The 12,363-nt window shown below is 49.5% G+C and overlaps 1 protein-coding gene across 6 annotated transcripts in view; it reads right to left on the bottom strand.

Moving 5' to 3' along the window:
* The window catches only part of TOM1L2 (target of myb1-like 2 (chicken)), a 237,370-nt gene that overhangs the window by 32,210 nt on the left and 192,797 nt on the right, over positions 1–12,363 (bottom strand). For 2 of the 6 annotated variants that reach the window (XM_006875536.1, XM_006875539.1), the window contains 3 exons: positions 10,893–11,027; positions 9,421–9,576; positions 5,815–5,931 (listed from right to left, as the gene is read on the bottom strand). In XM_006875536.1, the coding sequence (XP_006875598.1) occupies positions 5,815–5,931; positions 9,421–9,576; positions 10,893–11,027 (408 nt within the window). The remainder of the gene's footprint in view (positions 1–5,814; positions 5,932–9,420; positions 9,577–10,892; positions 11,028–12,363) is intronic. The other 4 variants (XM_006875540.1, XM_006875541.1, XM_006875537.1 and 1 more) reach the window with 3 other exon arrangements.

Raw genomic sequence — 12,363 nt, 5'->3', positions numbered from 1 at the left:
AAAAAAAGAGTAATCTGATACAATTTGATGAACTTGACCTACACCTATGGATGCAGTAGCTCAAAAGAAGGAACAAATCTTTACAGCGAGGATCATTCCCACTCCTCCATACATATAGTAGAAAGGGATGGGCAACTTGGACACTGGCTACCCAAGATGGGGATGATGGACTACAAAGGCAAGAAGTGACTGGCTTACAAGCTTTCAAGAGGGAGCCTAGATCCAGAGGGCGCAGAGGATGGTAGAATCTCCACTGAGTATTATCCAATCTGTCTGGGCAGGGCTGATGAAAGGATATGCGGCTAGATCTACTGTGATACAATAGTGAATGATTGTTATCAGGACTGTTTGTGAGGGTTGGAAATGAAAAGGTAGACGTTTTGTAGCAAAAAGAGGGGAGTGATTGACTTTGCAGTCTAGGAGTGGAGGCCCCAGGGACCATCAAGGGAGAAACGCGGAGAGCGGGACCCTACCCAGAGAAGCAGTGATGCCTGAGATGGAGGTAGAGATGATGATGTGGAGAGATGGAGTGACTGGGGACTTTAGACCCAGAGAGGGAGAGGAGGGAGAGGGGCTGTCTGCTGTCGACCAGGGGGCAGGCTTGTGGGGTATACCCTTTGGTTGGTTGATGATGCATGGAGGGGAATGTAACCATGGCAATGAAATGACATACAATAGGACGAATGTAAAACTAATGTTCTCCCATGTAAACTATCACATAATTCACAATAAAACATTAAAAAAACCAAAGGATCCTCAAAGCTCATGAGCAGCCATCTCAGGTGCCCCTATTGGTTGGTCTCTTCCTGTGAGCAGGAGAGAGTGATGGAAAGTGAAGACAACATGGGAACAATTACTCTAATGGACCACACAAACATCAGTCACCAGGACACTGAGATGAGAACTAGATGGTGCCCGGCTACCGCTACTAACTGCTCTGAAAGGAGTCACATTAGAAGGTCCTGGAGTGAGTGGGAAAGCTATGTAGAAGAAAACTCAAAATTACAAAAAAATGGCCAGGTTTACTGGTCAGATAGGGACTAGTGGAAACCCCTTTAGGTCTGGAAACAAACTCATCCTCATGGTTCAATTTTCAGCCATGAGGATGAGTTTGTTTCAACAAGGGCAACAATAGCAGTAATGGGGTAGGTACACCTTAGAATAACAGACCATTTGAAATGAAAAGGGCAGCATTTACCTGAGGACAAAGTTCAGAGGGGTAGGAACAGAGGAGGAATAGAAACAGTAAAAACAGGGAGGAAGTGGGATAAGTGGGCTCCATTGTGGGGACTGTAATCAGTGGGATGAAACTAAAGGTGCATAAACTGTTGAATGGAAAACTGATCTGCTCTGTAAACAGTCACCCAATTCACAACAGTTTTCTTAAAAAATAGTGTTGCTACACAATCATAGAAACTTTTCTTAAATAAAAATATCAAAATGTGATGCTATTATTTTACAGCACCTCCTCCACACACTTCGGAAGGTGGTGCTCCATCTCTAACCCTTTCCCAAAGAATTCGTGTTCTCTGATTTACACGATGCCAAAACACCCATTTTTTGGGCATCCTCTAGGTACTGGACTCCTGGTGTGACGCTTGTGGATTAATGAGCTGGATGCAAGGTGGCTTTGAACCACAAAGTAAGAGGTTCAAGCTCACCCGTAGCTCCTTGAAAACCCTACACAGGGTCACTATGTCCAGGTGTGGCGCTGTGGGTTAATGTGTGAGACTGTAAAGCCATTTGAACTGCAAGGTTGGCGGTTCGAGCTCACCAGCTGCTCCTTGGAAACCCTATTCAGGGTCGCTATGGGTCGGAACCAACTCAACAGCACTTAACAACAACAACATGAGTTGGTACTGACTTGATGGCACTTAACAACAACAACAACAACTAGGTACTTAAATTTGTGTTTTCATTTCAATGTTTTTGAGTCTGGGAAATAAAAAGAAGTCTGAAGGAGCAAGATCAGGGATGTAGGGTGGAAGATGTAAGGTTTCCCGATGAAATTTCCTCTAAGACAGCCCTTTGGTGCCCTGTATAAGAGCAAGTACACTGTCATGATGGGAAGAAAAAATTCCTCTGCACAACTTTCCTGGTCTTTTTCTAACCAATGCAATTTTCAATTGTCTTAAAACTTTTAATAAGCCCCAGTGATTGGCCTACGTCCTTCAAGAAAATCTATCAGGAGTACTCCTTTGGAATCCCAAGAGACTATCACTATTAACTTTCTGAGCTGACCTCTCTGTCTTGAATTTAACTGGCTCAGCAGATTCCCTGGTAAGTCACTATTTTGACTGGATCTTTTTTGAAGTTCCTATTGGAACTAAGATACCAGGCACGTATGACCTGAAAACCAATACCAATGTTTTTTGACTTCTTTGTATGATTTTCAGTCCTTACAAAGAAGAATGATTACTTCTCATCTATAGAGGGATTTGTCTACAGTTCTATCACCCTGAATGTGTATGGTCTTGTCTGATCTCAGAAGCTAAGCAGGGTTGGGTCTGGTTAGTACTTGGATGGGAGACTGCCTGGGAATACCAGGTGCTGTAGGTATTATGGAGTCCTGGTATGGCGCTGTGGGTTAATGCACTGGACTGCAAAGTCGGGTTGTTTCACAAGGTCGGCAGTTCAAGCTCACCAACCATTCCTCGGAAACCCTATACAGGGTCAGTATGGGTCAGAACTGATTGGATGGCACTTAACAATAACAATAATAGAGGGACAGGATCAAGACTTACATCAAGTGACTTGTCTGTAGTCAAAGCTCCTAGTATGGTCAAGATTTGAATCCAAGCGATACTAAAGTCCATGTGTGGCACTGTGGGTTAATGCGGCAGACTGCAAAGCCATCTGAACTGCAAGGTTGGCAGCTCAAGCTCACCAGCTGCTCCTCAGAAACCCTATACAGGGTCGCTGTGGGTCGGAATCAACTCGACAAAGAAGCATGTTTTAACGCAGTGACTCCATAGGCTGCCAAAAACAGCCTGTGGTCACACAGGGGAGGTCTGGAACTGTCAAGCAGGCAGTAGGCAAGATACTGAGGAGGAAACTTGAGTGTGGGTGGGGTTGGACTTGTTTTTTGTTGTTAAGTGCTGTGGAATCAGTTCTAATTCATAGCAACCCTGTACAGTGTTTCGGAGGAGCAGCTGGTGAGTTTGAACTGCCGACTGTGCAATTCAAATGACCTTGTGGTCCAGTGCTTCTCGTATAGCACACCAGGACTGTTGTTAAGTGCTGTTGAGTCATAGCGACCCTGTATAGGGTTTCTGAGGTATGGCTGGTGAGCTTGAACCGCTGACCTTGTGGTTCAAACTGACTTTGCAGTGCAGTGCTATGCAGTGTATTAACCCACAGCACCACACCAGGACTCCTCACCAGGACTCCCCACCAGGACTGGTGGCTGGCTCGTTTGGCTGGTATCCTAGGGCTGACCCCTGGGGACCCTCAGGCCAATGGCTCGCACCTTCAGTGTCCCTGCTGCTCTACAGGTCAGTGTGTCCCTGTACTGCCATCTCCCTGACCCCCTCCAGCACTGCACTCTGTGAGGCAGTCCTGTTAGTGTGCATGCTGGGGCATTACTTCCACGGCCCTGGCCAGCACCAGCAGCTCTGAGAGCATCCACACAGGAGCAGGCTGGCTGCCCTCTAGCCTGACTGACGGGGACCTGAGGCACATTCTGAGCCCGTCACGCTTCAAGCAGACTGAGGCACGGTCCCACGGATGGAGGCTTGTTGCTTGGGAAGACCCTGTCCAACTGGCTCCAGACTGCCAGGGCAAGAAGAGGAGGGAGGGACAATGTCAGCAATGACAGGATTGATGCCACCAGCCAGAGAAAATCCTGGCTTTCCCATGCTGAAGGAGAACCTCCTGCCCTCCCACTGGCATCCAGAATAGCTCTTTCTCGGTTTGATTTATAAGATAGCAGGGAGTGCTGGTAGACTTGGAGTTGGAACAAAACAGAGGAAGAAAAACATCATGGGAAGCAACCTATTTTTTAAAGCTGAGTCGATGCCAGGAGATTAGATTGCTTGTCTTGGCTGATGGGCTTATTTAAGAAACACAGTCACACAAACACACATGTGCTCACGTGCATACACATCATGTTCTTGCTGTGTAGGTCTGCTCGGGCTGCCTAGAAGCATCTCGGCTTTGTTCAGCACCCTCCCCGTGAGGCCAGGAGCTCAGCTCTGCCCATTGCTAAGCCCCACTAGCAGGAATTTCGGCACTGACACTGCACAAAGCCGCCTCAAGAGTCACTCTCGTTTTCTGTGCTGACTTCAGATTCCTGCGCCTCTTGGTAATGTCTGGCAGAAGCCCTCCGCAGCTGGGAGCAGAGGCCAGCAACCACTCATTACAAGGTGCTGGGCCCCATGGTGAGTGGCAGTAGACAGCCTAGCCAGATCCAGGGATCCAGAGGGAGGTCATTCTCCCCACACAGGCGGGGCTGAGGGGTCTTGTCTTGATTTATGAGTAGCCTGACACTGCAGTTTCTGAAAATGTGCTTTCTCTGTGTGTTTCCTGCATTCAGCTATTCATCTAGTCCTCTCTAGGGCTTTGCTCTGTGAGAGGCCTACAGTAGGCCCCCACCGACCTGCATCCTATGAAGGACAGGGTTAGACAAGGAGCAGCTGGGGATCAGGAGGCAGCTGGTAGAACATCATCATGAAGGGTGGGTTATGAGAGCCAAGCTAACACAGGCTGCCTTTGGGAGCCAAAGGATGAGCACATGGCAGACAAAACCAGCAGCAAAGGCCTCTCCTGAGGCACCCCACACCTTGCCATGCCAGTCTGCTTAAGCACCTAGTCTCCCATTGGTAAGATCTGTTTACAGTTCTCTTTCCCCACCCCTCCAGAAGGACGTCTGCCAAGGCTAGTGTTTACTGAGGCAGGGCAAACAGACATTTGGTCTCCAGTTCTGATCTCGGCTGCTCTGGGAAGCAGGCCTGCGACAGGCGCCCTGATCTCTAGGCGACGGGCTCCCTGCTCCTGAAGCCCATTTCTGTCATGCTCCCAGAAGTGTAGGGACCAAGAGGTGGGGCAGGCAGTTAGCAATAGTCCCCCAGAACCATGACGAAAACCCACAGTCTGAGAATCCTCAGTGAGGGGTTCCTACCTGCATTAAAGGTTTAAGAGATCCTGCTGCAATCAGCTTTATGATATAACGTTAAGGGAATTAAGTTATACTGTAAACCTGTACCCATAGCATGCTCTCAAATACCTTTAAAATACGTCGATAAAGGTCTGAGAGAAAATACATCAAAATGCCAACGGTGGCTATTTACAGATACTGGGATTAAATAAAATTATGATTTTATTCATGGTATTTTGTTTTTCTTTGGATGGGCATACATTCTATGTATTTTATCATCAGGTAAAAAATATTACTAAGGAAAATAAGAAAGGAAGGCCCCAGTTGGGGGTGTAAATAAATGATTGCTATTGGTTGGACTGCAGGAATCCTGGTGGCACAATGGGTTAGTGTTGGGCTGCTAACTGAAAGGTCATCAGTTCAAACCCATCAACCACTCTAACAGAAAGCTGAGGCATTTCTGCTTCTCTAAAGACTGAGTCTCAGAAACCCAATGGAGGGGCGGTTCTGTACTGGGTCCAAATCAACTCAACAGCGGTGGGTTTCGTTTGTTTGATTTTTGGTCTTAGTGTCCAGGAAACATGAGGCTAAGTGACAATATCCACTGAGCTGTGGGGCTCAGTGCTGCTGCCTTGAGTGGGAGCCTGCCCCATGTGTCACCGGCAGGCCCCTGCTCTGGGGCTCCGGCCCAGAGCTCCCCAAGACAAGGTCCTCCTCACCTGGAGCAACTCCAGATCAGATGAATCCTCCTGCCCAGGGACCATTTCTGTTAGCATCTCAGACATGACTTTTGTGTTTCCTCGAACGACATCGAGTTCGCTCCGCAGCCGGGCGATCTGTTGGGAGCCAGGAGGGAGGGAAGCAGGAAGGAGAGATCAGCCAACTTTTCCCTAGAGTATCAGAGCACACTGGCTCCCCAAGCAGGTGGCAATGTCACTCACTGTGAAATCTAGGTCACATTTCTGATTGCATGCCAGGAGAAACTGAGTCACCACGAGTCATGTGCACAGGTGTAGCACCACTGAAGGCGTGAGCTCATCACTGATGGCAGGTGAGCTCATCTCAGACAACGCCGGTCACCAAAGCCTGTGTCCCCAATGACCAGCCCACACACCACAGCAGTGACTCTTCATGCTGGGAGAGCACTGGGTCAGGGGAACCCAACTGGTTTTCAGTCCTGACTCCTTACTCAGTGAGCCTGGATGTTTAACTTTCCCCTCAAGCCTCCATTTCTGCTCTTTAAAATGAAAGTACTGAAGTGCATGGTCTCTAAGGACCTCCAGAGCTGAGAGCCTGCTTTATAAACCTTGTTGGTATAGATTCAGTCTCCTGAGAGTTTACACTCTGCTACAGTCCTCTGGGAGGCTGGCTGGATGACCATTCATCCATCCATTCATCCATCTAGAAAACACTTATTGCAGTACAGGGAGGCTGGATGAACCTCGCGTTTCTCATATAGCAAGAATGAGGGCCTACCTATCCAGCACCCCAGAGGTACCACACCCCCTAGGAAAACGATCCAACTTGCCCATCCAAGGACAGGTCCCAAAGCCTGGCTCTGGGTCTAGGCTTGAGTCTTCTCTTCCTCATTTTGGGAGTCATAAGCCTCTTCTCAGTCTCTGTCCCTGCGTTCAGGTCAGGTCCTGTACCCTTGCCCACCATGAGACACTGTGGATGAATATGCACAGAAATGCCTGTCTGCCCAACACACATGCTCACACAAGGTTGGAAGACCAGTGCTGCTGGATGATGTCAAGAGTCGCCCTGGACACCTGGAGGAATGCCAGAAGACTCCGGTGATAACAGGGCTCGACGGTAGCAGTGACACCACAGATGACCTCGCCTCTGTGAGCCTCAGTTTCCTCACCTACAGAAAGGTGTGCTGTGATAATCTGTGGTTCAGGTGCATACATGCCAGTTCAGGGCCTGGCACACGTGCCTGTTCATTCCTTCTTCTGCACTAATATCTAGATGCTGGGGTGGGTACCACTCTTCCTGACTCTGGCTCTGCCCAAACAGCAAGTGCTCGAGGAGGCCTTCTTGACTGCCCTGACCACTGCCATGTCCCCCTCCTCACCCACCACTCCTGTACTATCGCGGAGGTGCAGCAGCTGCTCCGGTACTCATTCAGGGAGCTGATTAACGTCCCAAGAGACTTGGTGTCTGTCCTGAGCTCCCCCTGGTGAGTGGTCTACAGTGCCCTCTCCACAGTCATGGCTGAGATGTTCTAGCCAGTATTGTTGGGGCACCTACTTATCTCTGTTTCCATCTTCTTGCCTCAGGGGGGCACCCTGCACTCCCCATACCCTCTCACCCATGAGCCTCCTCTCCTTGTCTAGCTGCTGGGAGGGCTGTCCCAGAGCTCCGACCTCACTGGTAAGGCAAGTTGGTGAAAGGTCTCAATCAATGTCCAGCTTTCAAGAGGCTCTGCTTTCCCTGTTCACAGATGCAGGGCTTGTAGTCAGAGCCCTCCTTCCCAATGGCCGCGCTCAGAAAAGATGTTGGCCACTCTGGGTGATGAGGAAGGGCAGCGTGCAGCCAGTGAACCTCTGAGTGCTCACAGATGGGGAGATGCGCAGGTCCTTCTCCTACTTGCTGTCACACCCATCCTGCCCTAGGAGGGGAGGGCATCGCTGTTCTGCTGAACACAGCCTCTTGGTAGTCAGCAGCCTAGTAGGGATGCAGGCCCAGGTCTCTCTGACTCTGGCTCACTCTCTCCTGTACACACCATCTCCCTTTTCAGAACTGGTAGGAAATGTCACTGATGGCTTAGCATTGAATTTCTATTCATCAGACATAATTGCTTGGACCCCTTGTTTAGATGAGGTCCTATCATGATGACATTGTCACAAATATTAAATTAGGATTTTGAAAATATAAACATTTGATAGATTTTTTTGAAGTCTGACAAATTCCCAAATTTTTACTAATGAAATTTCTACAGATTCATCTCAAAACCAGTCTCTACATTTTATCTCATTATAATGTAATGCATCACCTCAACGTAAAGAAAATGAAAATCCTCACAACTGGGCCAGTAATTAACATCAAGACAAATGGAGAAAAGACTGACGCTATCTTGGATCTACCATTAATGCTCATGGAAGCATCAGACAAGAAATCAAACAATGTATTGCATAAGGCAAATCTGCTGCAAAACATCTCTGTAAAGTGTTAACGAACAAAGACTATGTGGCACTTGACCCATGGCATTTTCAATTGCCTCATATGCATGTGAAAATTGGACAAAGAATAAGGAAGACTGTAGTAGAATCGATGCATTTGAATTGTGGTGTTGGTGAAGAATACTGAAAGTATTGTGGACTGCCAGATAAACAAACAAATCTGTATTGGAAGAAGTACAGCCAGAATGTTCCTTAGAAGCAAGTATGGCAAGACTTCATTTCTCATACTTTGGACATGTTGTTAGGAGAGATCAGTCCCTAGACAGGGACATCATGCTTGGAAAAATGGAGGATCAGTGAAAATAAGGAAGATTCCAAAGGAGAAGGACCGACAGTGGCAACAGCAATGGTGCAGGACTGGGCAGTTCTGTTGGGCATCAGAACTAAATTGACAGCACCAAACAGCAATAATATTTCACCTAAAAAAAATCTAGTTTCTATTGGAACTATGTTAGGTCATCAGGAAATGATCAGGGACGATGGGCAGGTGTCAGGGATAAAGGTGGAAACTAACACTAGCCCTGGCTTCAACCATCATCGCGACCTTCTGAGCATGTCACTTGCCTCTTTAGGAGCCTCTGACAGCTCTCAGTTCTTACAGGGCACATCTGCAGCTCCCATCCAAGGCCCTCCACAACTCTGCCATGCACACACTCTTCAGACCCACGATACACTGTCTGAGGGAGCCAGGCTCCCTGTGCTACTGGAGACACTGCCCACATCACCTGACGGTCCCTGAGTGGCATTAGCTCCCCTGGCCACCTGGCCCGCTGGGCTCAGCTCCTCCACAGGCAGACCACACTGCACCATGGCAGTCTGTATCTGTCCCCCACTCTCCTGTGTGCCCTCGAGAGAAGGGACTACCCTTCCATCTTGGTGCCCTCAGGACTAGCAAGTGCCTGTCCTCTGTGTGTGTGTGTGTGGGGGGGGGGCTCTATGACTCTGCTTCTGCCCAACAGCACCTGCTCAAGGAAGCCATTCCTGACTGTCAGGCCCCACCCTGAGGAGGACTGACCATTCCCATGCCCTCCTCCTCACCCACCACTCCCTGCATGCCAGCTACTGCAGTATCCATCTAGGGAGCAAAGACCCAAGTGGCCAGCCAGCTGTCTTCCCTGAGCCCTGGAAGTGTGCAAGTACCTGTTCTGAGTTGGCTGTGATGGGGCCAGTCACACTCAGAGGCGAGGCCTGTGGAGCACAGTAGGGAGCAGGAGTCGAGGCATAGGAGCTGGCACTGGTCCTCGGCTGCGCCTGGGGCCAGGGCATGGTTGAGGCTGGATCCACTTCAGGGAGGCTCTGACACAGCAACAGCAAAGTCCTCTGTTCATTCGAGCTGCCTGGTGGCAGGGCCAGAGTGCCTACCCCACCCTGGGCAGCACCTCCCATTCCCAGTGCCTGAGAGGTGGAGCCTAGCACTGCTGTTGGCCTGACAAGGCTCATCTAACATCTGGGAGCACTGTCCCCCCACGTCCAGTGGGGCTCCCACCGTGCCTCCCTCTGTCTCCTCCGGGAAGCAGAGCAGCTCACCAGGCAGAGGGAGGCTCTGTCTGCGGGGTCTGTCATGCTGCCCACCATGGAGGCTGCAGGGCTGCTCTCTGGTCTCACTAGTCATGGGTCCTTACTGGGCACGCTACGATTATATTTTGGCCTTCAGGGAGGTGAATATAAACAGTAATTATATCATAAACCAAACGTCCTTTGTGATCACAGGCACAACACTGTTTTGTGTCATTATTAGAAGAATAAAACAGGTTATGATTACTCCACAAAGCATGGTAAGAATGTTTGGAAAGGATAATTCTTCGTGCTTTGAGCATCATAGCTAACTTCTTGGGCATTACCTTAGTTGGTCTTATAAGAGACCTGTGCAGGCATGCAGGCCTGGAAGCCCACTTCACAAAGGGGACCAGCAAGGCCAGGTCAACTGGGAGGAGGTGTATTTCCCAGATTCTGGAGTTGTTCTGACTCTCCCTGGGCCCACAGGAGCTGGTCACCACCTGTTCCAGTGTGGGCTTTACTGTAAGGGGGCAGTGGTATCACTTGCATGCATACACTTCCAAGCACAGAACGACCCCTTCATAGGGCTAGCACTCCTACTGGCATTGGAACAGCCCCCCCAGGGAGGTTTCTGGATTGATGCTTCACACTATCCGTTCAAGATAAACTTCAGACCCATTTAAGGTGCACAGCTGTCTGTGGCCAGTGACATCCAGCCTCTGCAGCAGCTAACGTGGAGGTGTTCTGGTGTTACCAAGGGTCAGATGATGGGCTCCTGCCCAAATTCTAGGGGACTTTGAAAGGCAGCTGCTAATGGCCCACACAGGATGAATGGTCCATCCAAGCAGCCAGGCCCCGGGGACTGCCTGAAACCATCCCTCTATTCTATCTGCCTCAGCCAGTGTGAGAACTGGGGGAGACACTGCTTTCCCTTAATCACCCGTCAACCAGCTGTCTCAGACTGCATTCCCCTATTGTTAAAAAGAAACACCCTTGAGTTGTATGAATGCGTAATGACAAGCTGAATAATTCAAATGGAACAGCAGAAGGGTGGTGGCAGTGAGCTGGCCAGTTCTTCCATAGGTCTTTCTAGAACATGCCAGCTGGACACTTACCCGCTGTGGTGTGTGTATCGGAGACAGTGCGTCCAAGTCTGCCATAGGAAACTCGACCCCTTTTCTCTTTAACTCCTCGTATATGTGCACAACACCAGTGAGGTCTGGACTGCTCCGGAAGGCGTCTGCCCAGGCCTGGGGGTGGTGGCGGAGGGCAAAGGGAGGCCTGTTAGGTATCATCTGTCACAGGGGCCAGTATCTGTCCCCTACACTGGAAGACCGATCTCACTGGTAAAACGGACACCGCTTTTCTTCCTGTGAGTACTGCCACGAAGTGTGGCAAGTTCCCAATTTTCAGTGGTGCTATTAAGTGTGAATCAAAACATAAAACTTAATTCAGCACGTACTATTTCCTTGGAGAAACAGCAGAGGAGTAACACCCAACACATGGCATACCCTAAAATGCAGGCATCTCTCCAATTGCAAGGAAATGCATTCTTGGTGAGGCTTAGTGACAGAAAGGAAGGAAGCGGCTGCCTCATTACTATGCCAGGTGCTGGGCACAGGGAGCACACCCATCATCGCACCTCTCGTTGGGCACAGGCCGTCCACAAACAAAGTGGCACGTGCCACGCAGTAGAGGTTGACTGTACACTTCCTAAGCAAGGTCTTTCAGAGAGCGATAAAGCTCAAATTGCTGTGCCCGGCCCTGCCACTGGACAGACAAGCCTTTTGAGGCGCAAATGGGAGAGCCCTGCCAAGGTCATGCCGTGTGCCTGGCAGACTTATTGCACCCATACATGCTGCCCTCAGCCCTGGACTCCCTTCACTATGTTGTTCTGTCTACCATGTCAGTCTCCACAAACCCAAACTGCAAATGTCATGGAACGCACAACCACTAGATCCCTTTATGTGAAAACACGAGAGGATAGCTACTTATTTCGGTTGGTTCACAAAACTCTTTAAAAAACAAGGTCACATAGTATATATATCTGAAGGGCTCGTCAGAAACGGAACCGGCTTTTCGCATGCCATCCTGCCCATCACAAGTCCCCGAGTAGGAAGCAGAGTGATTCAGCTAATGTCACCTGGTTCTTGTAAGGCGTTCCATCTAATCCTGGGGCAGACACGGAAATGCTACCTCTAATTGACAGGTCCATTTGAAGTTAAAAGGTCAGTTTCCAAAATGTCTCCTTTATTACCACAGAAGCATCTCATGTTACACAGCCATTACCAGCCCGGCCTTTAGTGGTCCATTTATTTACTCATGGGCTTTCTGCCATCTCCTCCAGAGCGCAGTTCATCTTGGCCAACACTCCCTGATTTCCTAGCAACCAAGAGATGAGAACTGAAAGAGCCTGAGGACAGCTGTCTGGGACTCAGAGGCCCAGGCTTACACCGCCAGCATGGCCAGCTGTGCCAGTGGCTCTGCCCTGGGGTGTCCTCACAGAGGCATCGAAATCCACTGCGCCTGTGACTGCAGCTTGGCAGTCTCTAGCATGTTTGCCGAGTGTTGCCTTCAGAGTCCACA

This window comes from Chrysochloris asiatica, unplaced genomic scaffold, assembly GCF_000296735.1.
Source record: "Chrysochloris asiatica unplaced genomic scaffold, ChrAsi1.0 scaffold00331, whole genome shotgun sequence".
Classification (NCBI taxonomy): domain Eukaryota; kingdom Metazoa; phylum Chordata; class Mammalia; order Afrosoricida; family Chrysochloridae; genus Chrysochloris; species Chrysochloris asiatica.
This window is presented reverse-complemented; position numbering and strand designations above follow the sequence as displayed.